General features: G+C 40.0%; 1 protein-coding gene across 2 annotated transcripts; it reads right to left on the bottom strand.

Moving 5' to 3' along the window:
- Window positions 1–551: 551 nt before the first annotated feature.
- Window positions 552–6,944, bottom strand: LOC123967295 (probable ATP-dependent RNA helicase DDX49). 2 transcript variants are annotated; one of them, XM_046043357.1, is made up of 13 exons: window positions 6,805–6,944; window positions 6,218–6,563; window positions 5,515–5,638; window positions 5,144–5,229; window positions 4,627–4,748; window positions 4,160–4,347; window positions 3,209–3,349; window positions 2,734–2,809; window positions 2,281–2,357; window positions 2,031–2,128; window positions 1,795–1,869; window positions 999–1,087; window positions 552–701 (listed from the first exon to the last, which is right to left on the bottom strand). In XM_046043357.1, the coding sequence occupies exons 2-13, from the start codon at window positions 6,330–6,332 to the stop codon at window positions 600–602; spliced, it is 1,293 nt and encodes a 430-aa protein (XP_045899313.1). In that variant the 5' UTR covers window positions 6,333–6,563; window positions 6,805–6,944; the 3' UTR covers window positions 552–599. The 2 variants fall into 2 exon arrangements, with proteins under 2 accessions (XP_045899313.1, XP_045899314.1); XM_046043358.1 differs by lacking the exon at window positions 6,805–6,944 and adding an exon at window positions 6,683–6,798.
- Between the last annotated feature and the right edge of the window lie 8,168 nt (window positions 6,945–15,112).

Raw genomic sequence — 15,112 nt, 5'->3', positions numbered from 1 at the left:
AAATTAATTGTAAGTGTTGTAACTAAACACAGTCTCCATTTTCCTATAATTACTTCCTCATCCTTTCCAAAAACTTCAAAATAAATTTCAAGTTAACATCCTCCTCTAGGAAACCACACGAATATCTGAAGGATGGCTCTTGTCTGGGGATATTTATCCTTCTTAGACCTACAGAGATTCAGTTAATGTCCAAATGAGGTTATTGTTCACCCCTCTTACATGTGAAGATTCTATTGGTTCATGACAAGACACTATGCTAACTGAGGTTACGTTGTGCCATTCAAGCCACTTGTAGTACTTTCTACATAGTCTGTAATGAAACAAAATAAATATAATCTTGACCTTCAGTTGGCTAGCAAATGGATAGCATTTCATCCTTATCAAGACTACTGAGTCAGTCAATCAACCGAGCAGGCAGAGCTTCTAGAGGCTGAGCTGCTATGGAGTCGCAGGCTGTCACCTTTGGCTTCCATTAGTTTAGCAATTAGACACTAACATGACCTGGGGAAACCTGTGTCATAGTACCCCTAAAAAGTCCTTCAGTGTTCACACATTAAACCTAACTTCTCCACCTGTCAGTTAAAGCAAAAGTTTAGCTGTTATAAACAAAAAACAAACAATGAACACACCTTTCCTTCCAAGATCAGCTGCTTCCTCTTGTTGATCTCCTTTTTCTCATCAAAATCTGTTGACTCGAGTTTCTACAATGCAGAAAAGAATTTGCCATGTAAACATTTTTAGTGAGAAAATCCAAATGACTGATTTACAGTCAAAACAAATAATGTCCCAGTTTGAAAAATATGAAACGGCTATGACTAAAGAACTATGCTGTAATTAAGTCAAATATAGGAAATGAATGAAATGTTTTTCCAGGTACTGGTTCAAATATTGGAACAAATCCATCATGAATTTTGTTGCAAAACACTAGAGAGATTTAATGAACACCAACTGTTAGAGGTGAAATAATGACTGGACATGAAGAAAAGAGGCATACGTACAATTTCACACTCCCGCCTTGTCACATTGACCTGGGTCAGGATCTTCAGGACTTCTTTCTCCTCCACAGGATATTCTTTCAGCTTCGTCTCTGTAGAAATGCAACAGACCAGTTTGTAGCGTTACACCACACGTTTACACACAACTAAAGGCTTACAACGGACTTTGTGGTGTTACTGGTAGGTGTGCAAGGCCATGTAATCACGCTCTTATCTAGTCTGGACCTTATCTCTGTCTTCAAGGCTTTCCTGTAATTTTCAGTTTGTTAAAATGAATAAGCATAAGAGTAGGGCCGGGCAATAAGACAATGGTAATTATTGCAATATAATTTTCCTCAACAATATAACCAATGTTCAATATATTGTCAGTAAATGTTTGATTTAATTCATTTGAACCACAAACTAATTAGCACTTATATAGCTAATAATGATTTAACGTTTATTGTGGTAATTATCGACATTGGTATGAATTGTTTTTTTTGCAATAACATTTTTGACCATAGAGGAGCCACTTTTCAGTAGACATCTTTCAATTAAAGCAAGGAGGTAGCGCAAATTCAAGAATCAGCCGTGAGTGCTTTGGAAGTGAACATGTTAACATTGTTCATAATCCGAAAAAGAGTGTGAGAATTAAAGAACATCGGTATAACTATCACAAGATTCATTTCAATTAAAACAGTTCAGTTAAAGGTTCACACTGCAGCCACCAGTATGGACGGGCTGGCAGATCAGGACACAGTGTAGTTGAGCTCTGAGATGCACACAGAGGAAAAGCGGTCTCTATAACCAAGTAACTTACTGTTCTGTTCTTCGATAGAGTGGACCAGGTGGATGTCGTACTGTGTCACCAGTGTGATGGAAACTCCATTCCTCCCTGCAGAGGTAGAAAACCTCATGTATGAGCTGCTTCTATTTTATTTATATGTAATGAACCAGAGCAAGTCATTGTCCCTGGGGGACATGAGCCTGATGTTTCTGATCTTGTCACTTGAAAAGAAAAGTTCAAATATACTAATAAAGTTGTTAAAAGGTCACCTGCTCTTGCTGTTCGTCCAACTCTGTGGATGTAGATCTTGGGAAGGCCAGGGGTGTTGTGGTTAATGACGACCTGCACAGTTGGAATATCCAAACCTCTGAGAGTCAGAAAGAACAGGAAGGATGTCAAAACTCAGCCTGTCTATCGTCTGCATTACAGCTATGACAAATTTAGGATGATTTTGTTAGAATTCTTTAGCTTGAAGACGCTCATTCCTGAGACATGCAGCGGCTCAGCAGAGCTTCTTACCTGGCAGCCACATCTGTCGCAATCAGGATTTTGAAGACGCTGGCCTTGAACTTGGCGAGGTTTGCAAACCGTTGTTTCTGGTGAAGATAAAAATAAAAGAGCAATCGCTCATTCTGCAGGCCCATTCATCTGGTTTAATCTGCTTTAATCCCTTACACCGACCGTTTCTACATTGTCTTGTTAATGAGGCAAATATAAGTCCCATATCCATCACAAGCTTGTCGAGGAGCTCTGGTGATAATGCACACGCCTTTCTCGCACACAAAGCAAAGTAAAATTCTTTGTACGTGAAACTTAATTGACCAGTAAAGCAGATTCAGATACAGACTACACTTGGTGGCCTCTCCCTCATAACCCTAAAAAGTGTCCTTCATCAGGCCTCAGTTACTGAAATGTACTGGCTGATGTACTAGCTAAATTCAGAGTGGCAAAATAAAGTTGCAGCATTCACACCTGTTTCATCATGGAGTGCAGTGAGATGGTCGGAAAATTAAATTCCCGCAGCATCATGGTGAGGATTTGGCAGCTCCTGAGAAAGAATTAATTAAAACAAACAAATTACTGTATGAAATAAATATGCTTTTCTATATGAAATAAACCCACAATGGCTGCTGCCCCCTGGCTACTGATAGCACTCAGGGCCATAAAAATTTTTTTACCGTGTAAGCTTAATTTCTATTCACCTTTTCAATAATAATAAACTTTATCTGTATAGAAGTTGAACAATAAAATACTAAATGTATGCTAATAAACGCTACAAATCACAATCCAATTCACCAATTGCAGCCTCAAAAATCATGGAGTTGAATTAACACCATACTGGCTAAATTAGTTTTATAAAAAGGCAACCATGTTACCTCTAGAAACCCTGCATCACATTAGGGTCACTACAATGCTTAATGTATATGCTATTTTCATTACTTCTTACTTGCAAGTGTTGGTGAAGATGATGATGGACCAGTCGTCATGCTCGTCAGTAAACTTCTGGATCAGGTGGACCAGGTAGGCGTCCTTCACCTTCTCTGGAGTGAGGATGTACCTCTGGTCCAGCTCCTCCACTGTTCGTGTCCTGTTAACAACAATAAAGTGATTTCACTGTCCCATAAAGAGTTTCTTTTGCCAGAGAGGTCATAATACAGAACAGCAACCCTGGAGCTACCATGGATTCAGGCCAAGACGTATTTGAATGTTTTGAACATTACTTTGGCTACTGTGATGATAAAATGAGAATATCTTCGTGTTCAGCTGCAGAGAACACGTGAAAATCTGCTCAACACTGTGCTACAGTCATGTTCAGCCAGATGAAAATTCAATGCAACCGTCATTTTTCTGTCCACATAACAGCTTCACAACGCAAACTCACAAAAACAGTCTCAGCCATATAATTAACCCTTGAACAGGAGATGTAAACTAATATGAAAACAACCAGAGCATGAGCTGTGCTTCTATGAAGTTTATTCTGCACCCATCTGAAGTCTGCTGTCACTGGTGTTACAATTTCTCAGTCACAACCTTCTTTAAAAACACCTGCATGAGATTGTAGCTGCTTTCTGCACATATCTGAACCCTGAAAATGGTCTGAGCACAAGTAAATCCAGCAGAATGCTCATTCAACCACACTTCACATTTCTGATCCCATTATTTGCATGACTCTCCCTCGCATCCAAAGACATTTGTGCAGAGATGCATCTGATCAGAAGACAGGCTAGTGGCTCCTGTTTTATAAATGATACACAGGATTTCTTCCACAAAATGCACTAAAAACTGTCCCTGAGTGTTCTCTTCCACCTTTATTTTTTAATGTGAGGGCCTGAATAAGTACATTGATATCTACAAACACACCGAACACTATTCCTGTAAACAGCAGCAAGTAACTCACTCCGATTTGCTCTCCCAGAAGTAAGGTTTGTTCATGGCAATGTTCTTCAGCTCATGCAGGGTGTCAGTGAGTGTGGCGCTGAACAGTAGCGTCTGCCGTTTAGCTGGTAAAATTCCCAGGATCGTTTCCAGATCTTTGGTGAAGTCGGTGCAACCCTGCTCCAACAGCCGGTCCGCCTCGTCCAAAATCTGTAAACATGTAAACAATTAAATATGTATACGATAATCTGGGACTAATCAGGGTTTAAAAATAAAGCTCAGTAACAGTAAGACTGTCTTATGAAGTGTACGAAAACAGTAAAGCATTACGTTGCTACATGGACCTCTCTTTTGCATATTTTTGACATACCGGTAAACAAATCTTTGTGCTGTGTAACAACATATTTACTTGGTTTAAACTTAGTCCTAACATTGTCAAACAGATCTTAAGTATATGAGTAGTTTGTGGTATATATTTCCAGAACTTACCAGAAACTGGATCTTGCTCATGCTGAAGGTGTCGGAGCTGCGGATGTGATCAGCCAGTCGGCCCGGCGTCGCCACGACCACGTGTGGTTGGTTGGACAGCTCCAGGGCCTGGCTCACCATGTCTGTCAGGAACACAACGATGACAACTTCAGCCCAGAGGAGAGGCTCAGATAGAATCTCACAACAACTGGCAGCAGTGTTTTATATGTTTCTGCAGAAGCAATGCAACAGCAGGGCTTTAAAACTGCAGCAGACTCTCATAATAAGACCACGGAACAGAGGTGTGTTTACACAAGATCATTCACATAAAGACAATTAAATCTGATCTATGATCGTGAACCTGAGCTGTAAACACATTGCACCCTAAAACAAGAGGAAAAAGATGCAACTGTAGCGAGTTTTCCCTGGTTGCAGCTTGTGTAGCTGTGAGTCACCAGAGCATGTGGCCATTATTGGCTGTGTAGTTGCTGCTGGATGAACAGAAAGGAAAGCTGCATGCACTGATGTACGTAGTTACCCATTCCACCGACGATGATGCAGTCTCTCAGACCCAGAGGCTTCCCCAGGACTCGAAACTGCTCTGCAATCTGATAGGCAAGCTCCCTGCATGACATCACATATAGAGTTGAAAAATGTTTTGTATTCGGTTGTCCTCCTGAGCTGAATTGAGAAATGCCTGTGTTGAACATGAAAACTTGAAAGCTTGTCTTACCCTCAACTATTAGAAATGTCACCAATTACTGTGAATTTATTCTATGTTGTCACGTAACCTAAATGTTATTCTGTTTGTTTCCTGCTTCTAATCAAGTAACTTCTTGTAAGTGTTTTAATGTGGACTAGCAGGGTTTTCCAGCTTGCTCTCTGAGTCTGGCACTTTGAAGCACTGACCTGGTGGGAGTGAGCACCAAGCAGAAGATGCCATATGGGTCCTCTGACAGCTTCTGCAGCACTGGCAGCACAAATGCTGCCGTTTTCCCACTTCCTGTTTTAGCACAGCCCATACAGTCCCGACCTGGGGGGGGGGACACACAACAACTTCATTTACTTACTCTGAGTTCTGCTTTACTCTCTTACATGCCTTGTGGTGACTTTGGAGCATTTCACCTACTTACTTACCTCATCAAGTGACCCGTACCAAACTCCACGAAAAAATCTGATAATATATTTTATCTTTAAGTTTGTACAAACTTACACTCCTTGAAGATCACCACTTTCAAAATCTTCTGATCTAGAGATATTTCTGGCAAATTCGACAGCAGTCAGATTGGGGAACATTTTCACATTTTATAAGTTAGTTGACAACCACTAATGTGTATTTTGAGGCAAAGCACCAAGGTAAGTTACACGAGTAGCTGAAAACAGGGTAATCACTAGTTCTATAAAATATGAAATTAAGGGCTGATCGGCACATTTCATTTATATGGAGAGAACAAAAGTGTTTGCTCATTTGAAGTATGTTTCTTCTTCCAGGTGTTTACCTTAACCATTAGCACTGACCATTAAATTGATCGATTTTTCAATGGAGATCTGCATTGCTTGTCAGGACACCCTGATTCGGGTTAAACAAAAGATTTAACAAAGGATGTCTTACCTTGTAGTATCGCTGGCATGCAGTTCTCCTGTACAGGAGTGGGTTTGTTGATCCCCAGCTGTTTACACTGTTTAACCAGCCAGTCTGAGAGACCCAGTGACGAAAACTCGGCCATTTCTGATTTATCCCGCTTTTTAAAGCTATATTAGTACTTCTGTACAGTTTGTTTTACAAAATAATCACTGAAACACTTTGTTTTAATAAAGAGTTCATCATCCTCGTGCGTAACAGCAATGGTCGCTGTATGATGACATCACAATCTGACGTCTTTTCCTCCTCCTTCGTGTTGCTGCCATAGACTGCTGCCCTCTCCCGGTGAGGTCAAATGACGGCGTAATCATCAACACTAAAAATATCAGAATAAATATAAGTTTTTGGACCTGGAGACATTTTTAAAGATCAATTGAAATAAAATCCACGTTGACTTGGTAACATATTTTTACGACTGTTAACAAAAATACACACATGGTGTAGGGGGTAGGCTAAGCACGTCCAAAAAACACTTCTACAGGTGCTGGATCAAAAAGCTAAGGACAAGAATAAACAAATAAACTAATGACAAGAATTTGACAAAAGATACCACACACCAGACTAATGGCTTCCAGCAATTTTAATTGAGCAGCGTTTCGCTCTAACAGAGATTTTCATCGGGAATCACATCGTCAAACCACCATCACAAAGCAGAACAAGCAATGTATAAACACGTGCGTCACTCAGGTGATTGTGATCTACATGAATGAGAGTCAATCTACTCTCAAGCTGGACCAATCAGAGCTGAGTTGGACAACACTGTTTGATATTACCAGATGGGGGACAAAGCATGCCTTGAAAATGGGCAAAATGAACTAGAAACAAGTTTTGTATTATAAAGGTACATATTAAATTTAACACATCAGGAGTTCAGTCAAATATATGTATATATATCATTCATCACATAAATAAGGCAGGTTCAGCCTAGCAATTGGCCATAATGTGTACTGATACCTACAACAGGAAAGACAACACAAACAAAAAAGAAAAGAATAAGATGTGTATTTCTAAACTGTTTATGAAAAATTATGATAAATTGCGTGATAAATTACCACTCACCACAAAAATGTATCACAGATATCATAAAAAATAATGTTTATTTACTTATCCTAACATTATGTACTGATCCTTTTCTTGCCTTAATATTACCTCACAAAATTTTATCATATCAGCCCAAAAATGTCAGTGACCTTTTGACCTTTTTTTTGTTGATTATCAGAAGGGGACTAATGTGTGTTGTGGTGAATTTCCAGCCTCCTCTGAGGATTTTAACTCTGAACTGTGACCTTCAGTCTTTGCTGAATAACACTTGTTCTTCAGAATGACCTGAAATAACTGGTCCTTTTGAAAAGCACGTTTTTCTAAAAGTCAATAGTTAAGAGTTAATTAATTTAAGTCCAGGCAAGGAGATAAATTGCAAAACAGTTTCTTTTGAAAATGGTAAAATGTAAGATATAACACTCTGTCCAGACTTTACTTTCAGCACAGACGATGCCTTGTTTATCACATCATGCGGGTCTTTGTCTTTCTGTCATACCTACCACTGTGAGCGTGAAGAAGACACTATGAGTTTGATTCAGCTGCTGCTTGAGTGGAGAAAGAGAGCAATCTTCACCAAGGAGACCCATCTGTGTGTGCACACTGGGTTGCCAGAGGTGATTAATGCTCTGTGTGTTAAAGGCAGAAGCCTGGAGGTTCAGCTCCATCCTGCCCAGACTGTCCAGCTGTGCTGCAAACTGCCTTGGACCAGCTCAGTAGTGTCTTTCTAAATGAACATGAGGGCTGTTTGCATGTAAGGCAGAGATCTGATGTCCCCTGTTGCCTCTCTGCAGCAGAGAAGCAGTCAGCTGCATCTCTGTAACAGGCCACTGAGCAGCACGATTAGCGCACAGGAGTTGCTCTCGTAACATTCCCACTGCATTTGATGCTCTGCTCTCCCATGCTCAGCCTATATTTATGCAAATAAGGGATTTATTTTAAATCGTGGTGGCTCCAAACCAGGCCTGTATAACCTAATGAAGTGAAGAGAAGCTCTTTCCAAATGTGTTAAAGCATTGTTTTCACCAGTTTTATAAGGAAGGTTCTGACACTTTAACAGGGTATTTCAATATTCAGTATCCAATATGATCAAACAATCTGTATATTTTAAATCATTTGATAATTTTTTTATTTGTGCATGGGTGTGTGAATGCTTACATGTATTTTTCTTGATATTTCAAGGATCTTCTGCCATATTTGGGCAGTATGAATCAGATTTACAGTTTGTTATCCCTGATATTATGTGGCTTTCAGTAAGATGAACACAGTCACACAGTTTGATGACATAATCATTGCTATGAAATTTGCTCTGCTCACTAATGAATAAAACATTACATTAGTGCATAATATTTCTGTAGGGATTTAATGTACAGTGCAGTGAGTCAGTCAGCTTTATGGAAAATTTTTACAATCGGATTTCCAGTCTTATTTTTCCTATCCCACCAAGAGCAAGATATGTGACATTTCCATGTGATTTCATCCATCATTGTGTTCGATTACCTTAGCTCTTCATAAACAGCTTTATACTGAATATTATCTGATGACGTGAGATCAACACAGACAGTAGGTACAGGAGTGTACAACTGACTGATCACTGTATCTGAAGCTTAAAACAGCCTTTTGGCTTCTGTTCTAATTTCAGATGCTTCGAGCGTTGTGCATGCAGAAAATATGCGCTGAGGGGGGGCTTTCAAGACTGTCTGCAGGCCATGTCGACATATTATACTTCACATTCTGACATTTAAGTGGAAAGCATGGATAAAGAGGAGGGAGGTGGTTTGTAGTTTGCAATGTGGCCATCAGATGGCGCTAAAGAGGCTCCACGATCCCACCGAGAGAGTTGAATGGGATCCCAGTGTGATCTGGCACAGAGGCGGGAGGGGAGCACAGCACAAGTCCTGGAAGAGGTTTGAGCCAAAAGCAGTCTGCTGCCCGACTTTCATCGACATTCCTCCGTCTGTCGGGCTCGCAGAGCTGAGCCAAACGGTTCACGGTGCGTAATTACGCACGGGGACTACAGATCCGCGGAGTTGCTCGTCGTGGAAACCCGCGGACAAAGAAAGGCAGGCAGACCGGAGTACAACAACTGACTTGAGAGGAGTACTGTTGCAGGGGAAACGGGCCGAATCTGGAGTCGGAAGTGATTTGTCTTCCCCCAGAAATGTAACTTGCAAGCAGGACTTTTGGTGAAGAAGCCGGACAGGAGAAAAGGACAAAAAGTGGAGTGGTGAGTGGAATCTGAACCCAAATCAGCATCCAGATCCTCGGAGCATGGAGTAAGTTAGAAATTTGTATCTGACATTTACGGTTCGCTCACTCATGCTGTCTGGAAGTGATTTGTTCTGATGGCAAAATGCTTGAAAAGTGAACTTTGTGGTGATCGGGTTAAACAGCAACATCTCTTTTGGAGAAATCGATCAGAAAATTAACATCGGTTCCCATGTGATACTGCGCTGTTTTCTTTGTTTACATTCTTATAGAGAACAATGTGTTATTTGTGAACCGTAAAGCTTGACCCAGTTACACCAGAAGTCCGTTTACACCGCAACTACAGTTGTGACCGCAGGAAGGTGTAATTCACATGATGAGAGATCACGGCCGCTTAAAATTTATCTCTTTATAGGTTAGACAGAGGGTTTGTTTAAAACTGTATCCCAGTCATACAGGGGAAAGCTGTGCCCTTTCAAGTCATTGGCACGTCAGCGCCCACGGAGACCTGCTGTATAAGATCTGCAATCCAGCAAGAATGCTGGGACTTTGACAGCAGTCCTAAAACAAATGTCTGGTATGACGGCATTTGTTTAATGCATTTACACTGTCAGAGCTCGGACCAGACATTAGCTCTGCATCATCCCTCTGTGTTGACTAGACGCTCAGTTAGAGTTAAATCACTTAGTTCAAAGGCAAGGTTTGAAGGACCTCTGGAAGAAATTCTAGATTTAGTCGTAGTGCTACCATACACACTGAGACAGGAGCCTGCACATCTCTTGATAGAAGAGGCAGCCGGCAGCTCTTGAGTCTTGATTAACAGCCACTTCAGGCCCATAAACAAAATGAGTGTTCAGTGCTCAAGTGCTCTCATGCTGTGTGCAGCTTGTCTTAAAGTACTTCATATCACCTGACCCATGCAGGTCCCTGTTCAAATGGAATATGTTATTTGATGAAGAGGCTGTGTTTCTGTAACAGGCTGCTGCTGACATAAACAGAGTTGTAGTGGTTTCCATTATTTACAACATGTAGTAGCTTCCCATCCATTTAGTTAAATTATATATTTATACAAATGCCTTTTAAACTCAAAGAGGCCCTGTCATATTTTCAGAGTTAAAGAGGACCACCTGAATGCACTTTTAAATAAATTAACACTGTGCAGTTGATTAAGGGACGCTAAATGATGCAAATGATTCACCAGAGGTGTCACCAAATTTGTGCATTAAAAGCAGCATTTCTTGATCACATTTGAAGGGCCTCTGGACTCAGACTGCCTCCTTGACCCACACAGTATTTGGGTCTGTATTTGTTTGTGTTAATGAGGAAGTGTTAGTGTGACTTGTATTTTAAGGCTCCATTTTTAGTGGAATTGTGATGAGTGTGTTTTAAAGTGTATTAACTGATTAGTGTTTTAATATTTGAAAGAGCTATTTACGATATTTGTATAGTTTGTTTTGTCAATGAAATCAGTGCAGTGATTAAGGTTCCTTTCTCTTTATGTTAAGCACATTTGACCTAAATTGAGTTTAAGTTTTCAAACTCAGGTATTCCCTGTGTAGCTGCGCTGTGTAGAAAAATGTCATTATTGAATTAGCACTTGTATCAGCAGCTATATTAAATAAATGTCACTAAATGCCGACAAGGTCCACAGGTAATTTATTTCATTGTGTAACTCTTTCTTCTTGTTCTGCTGCAGAGGAGTTGTCTGCGAGCTGTAAAATGTTCCCGCTACATCGAGAGAGGTACAAACATACGTCATGTCTGTGTTGTGGCTCTGCATGGCAGGGATGGGCGATGATAACTCAAGTTTAGTTTTTGATCTCTTCCCAAATAACCCTGAGCAACTGATGAGTGATACCTGAACCATTCATCAGCATAATTTATCACTTGTTCTGAATATAGATGTTATTTAGCTAAATTTGCCAAATGTTAATACAGAAATCACAATAAATTTCCAGGATAAGGCAGCTTTTAATATAAAAGTCAACATTTCTGCTTTTGTGTGTTCATGCTTTTGGCTCTGGTTTGATATTCAAGAATACAACATAAGCATCTTTACTGTTCATACTTTGGGGATGATTCCGCCCATCCCTACTTCATCAAACATTTATTTGCCTCTGAACCAAATCCACCCTCATCCCCATGTTTATCCTCTTCTCACTATCTATGGAAGTTTGTTCTGTACTTTTAACTGTAAGATCTGATTCACAGAGTGGATCTTTAATGCTCTTGTGTGCAGATGTTGTCAGTATGCTCTACTCCTCTTGTTGTAGTTTCCGATTGTCTCTTCCATCATATCGTCCTCCTGTCAGTTGCTCCTTTGCAGCTCAACTGCTCCATATACTGTTGGATTGTTTAAACTCTGTAATAGTGCATCATGTTTTAAAGTTATAGTTATGTTTTGTATGTCGAACCTTGATTTTCAAAGTAACTACAGCTGCCAGAGATATGTAGAGGTGTAAAACCGTGGATAAAAATGGAAATCCTCAAGAGACATAGAAATACTTCAACTGAGTCAAGTTCAAGCTAACCACAGCCATTGTGTACTGTGAAATGCATGTTATAGCCTCCTTTTAAGCCATTCAGTGTTTGAAACTCAAAATATGGAGTATCACGTTAACTAAAATTATGGTTCAACATTTTGAGAGATAAAGATGCCACTTATTATCTACCACTCTTATTCCCAAGCATTTAGTAATATTATATCGTTAAAGCTAGGAGATGAATAGCTTAGATTAGCCCAGGAAGAACTGTAGGGGGAAACAGCTAGCAAATGGCTCTGTCCAAAGTGTTTCAATACCAGTGTTTCCTTTTTCAGTTCAGGTTTTGTATTTAATGCCAATTTTTTTTTACTGTTCTGGCATACTCCTGGCTCTAGCTCTACACCAAGCACAAAGACAGCAGAGTGGTATCAGTCCTTTCATGTAACTCAGAAAGAAAATGAATATAAGATTATCCAAAAATGTCGACCTATTCTCTTAACCCCCGAAACATATAATACAGCTTGCAGTATATCCAATTACTACAGCTGTTGAAATGCAGGGTGCAAGGTAGGTCACAGTATGATCATCTATCTGCATAATTACAGAGGAGTCATATGGGAGGGGGTGATAACTGTGCCCATATCATCTCATTTACTGTTGAAATCTAACTTGACATCACTGTTCAGCCTACCTCTACAACACAGAGGACGTCTATACTTTGGTTTCAGCTTCACCATAATCAGTTAATCTGCAGCATTACACTATAAAAACTGTTCAGTGTTTGCGTCCTCCGACTGGGAAACCAGCCGTTATGCGGGTAGAAAGGCTTCTTAATTGCTGTTTTGGAGTCATCTTGGCTCACAAGTTTATTTCATTGCGTTTTATTTGGCATGAATGCGAATGACAGTGTTGCCGAAATATCGTCTCTGTTAACGTGTCTCTCCCTGACCATCATATCTTGAATTCAGAAAACACTCCTTCTTTGTGTACAATCACAGTGTGAGACAGCAGTAACTTATCAGTCAGGCGCCTGCAAGAGGACCTGACCTCTAGATAAGTGAAGTGCTGTGCTGTCGTTGAACACGACCAGAGCTCACGTTTCGGGCTTTTGGTCGTGTAGTGTAGTTCAAGGGTCAATATCTTCTGAGAATCTGACAACCATAATCCTTGTTTTACTCCAAAGCCGGCATAAAAAACATTGGCAGAGCGTATATGTTGTGCTGCAGATTTGTTGACTTGTTGAGCAGCTACAGAATGAGTTAGCATTTCCCCTGGCGATGCTATTTTGGTATGTAGTTGTAACGTGTCATGTTGCTGGACTGGGCCAGACACTTTCGCTGGCGCAGGAATGTGGACATGAGGCTCACTTACTCTGAGGTCAGGAGAAGCAGATCCTTTAAAGGAGAAATGCTTTTAAAAGAACAAAAAGAAACGGCCAAAAAGAAAAGCCCCCCTCAAAAAGTCTGTGGAAAACCTGAAATCCCCTGAGGCTGAAACACCAAAGCAGAGTTCCAGTTTTTTGTGTCTTTACGCGCAGATGTTAAAAAAATTATACTCTGCTGAAGCACTAGGCTGACGCTCTCATTTAGACAGAATTGTACTCTTTTTTTTCTTTTTCTTTTTTTTTTTTTCAAGCTTTTGGGTCAACACGTGGTGTTCAACCTGACAGGCTGAATATGGGTTTCTATGAATACTTAAGCATTACCGAAGAACTGTTATAAGATTTCTATAGAATCCTCTCTAGTACATACTGACAGCAGCTTCTCGCCCTCTCAACTATAGATTTTGCTCTTCTCATCATAATGTGAGTTGTTGCATAAACTAAAGTTACATCAGACAATCTGCAGCCTTCAAAATTTTACATATCAAGTGTGACAGCAAAGCTGACAGCTCAGATAACGAATAGGTTCATATTTTTTAGGTCTGTCATAAAACAATACTCGTAATAGTCGTTGTAATTGTTCCCCTTGTCCTTACTGGCCATGAGGGGATCCCTTAAGTGATTTAGATGTAAGTGATGGGAGACAAAATCCACAGTCCTTGTTCTGTGCAGAAATGAATTTCAAAGTACAGCAGTCTGACTCTCAAATCAAATAGTTATCTTCCAAAGTTAATCTTTTTAGTACAATATTCCCTCTTGGCGTTAATGTGCTTGTGCTGCAGCTCATCAAGGAAACACTGTCTATGGAAACAAGAAGAGAAACTTTTGTGCCAAAAAGACTGTAACTTCCACTTGATATTACTAAGTCTGACGGAAGTTTTGTATTAACTGAAACTTTCAAATCAATTTTTTCACAGAACAAGGACTGTAGATTTTGCCCCCCATCACTTAGATGAAAATCTTATTAGGATGGGATCTCTACTCCTACTCAGTATGGATAAACATGTATTTAAGACAGACTTGCAAAGGTGAACCTATCCTATACCTGAGGAACTAATGAAAAATAAATGCACAATTTTATATAAAACAAGGGAAAGCAGCAAATCCTCACATTTTCAGCTGGAACCTGCCAAGGTTTGGCCTTTTTGCTTGATAAGTGACTTAAATTGATCATTGATGAGACCAGTTGTTTCAGTCACAGGGTTTACAAGGTCCTTCTTGACCTTTAGATAAACAGTATATTTAGATTGTGAGCATGAAAAGTTTTCTTTCAGTGGGAGTAATGTTTTATTTTTACTACTGAGGACGTTTCAGACCAATCACAATCAGTTGTCATTTCCCCCCCTCTTTCTCTAAACACTAATCTGTGGTAACACGATGCAATTTAATCAGTAAAATTAACTGATTAAAATGAACAGATCATATAGGGGTTTCGCAGATTATTATGGATAATTTCCATGAAACCGTTGCTGCTGTTATCGAATGAAAGATAATATGAAAAAGTTATTTGTGGTACCTGCTTGTGACAGCATTTTTGACTGAAGTACTGCAGAGTCTCGGACTCATCGCAGTTGGATATCCATACCTCTAGGCCATTTCATTCCCATCACATCTCCTGCAAGCATTGTGATTTGCAGTTATGAGTGTGAACTGTGAACCCCCCCCAGCTGTTTACAGCCCGCAGAGCTTATAGGCTCCACTATGTGCAGTTTGACTACTTTCTTAACTTCAGACAGACTGTTGGGTTCTGACTGT

Source organism: Micropterus dolomieu, unplaced genomic scaffold (genome assembly GCF_021292245.1).
Source record: "Micropterus dolomieu isolate WLL.071019.BEF.003 ecotype Adirondacks unplaced genomic scaffold, ASM2129224v1 scaffold_227, whole genome shotgun sequence".
NCBI classification, from domain to species: Eukaryota; Metazoa; Chordata; class Actinopteri; order Centrarchiformes; family Centrarchidae; genus Micropterus; species Micropterus dolomieu.
This window is presented reverse-complemented; position numbering and strand designations above follow the sequence as displayed.

Coding starts and splice junctions, on each gene's coding strand:
- LOC123967295 (XM_046043357.1), bottom strand. CDS start 6,332: ATGGCCGAGTTTTCGTCACTGGGTCTCTCAGACTGGCTGGTTAAACAG. Junction 3,350..4,159: donor TTCTGGGAGAGCAAATCGGA/GTGAGTTACTTG, acceptor TGTTGTTAACAG/GACACGAACAGTGGAGGAGC. Junction 1,088..1,794: donor CTCTATCGAAGAACAGAACA/GTAAGTTACTTG, acceptor GCATTTCTACAG/AGACGAAGCTGAAAGAATAT.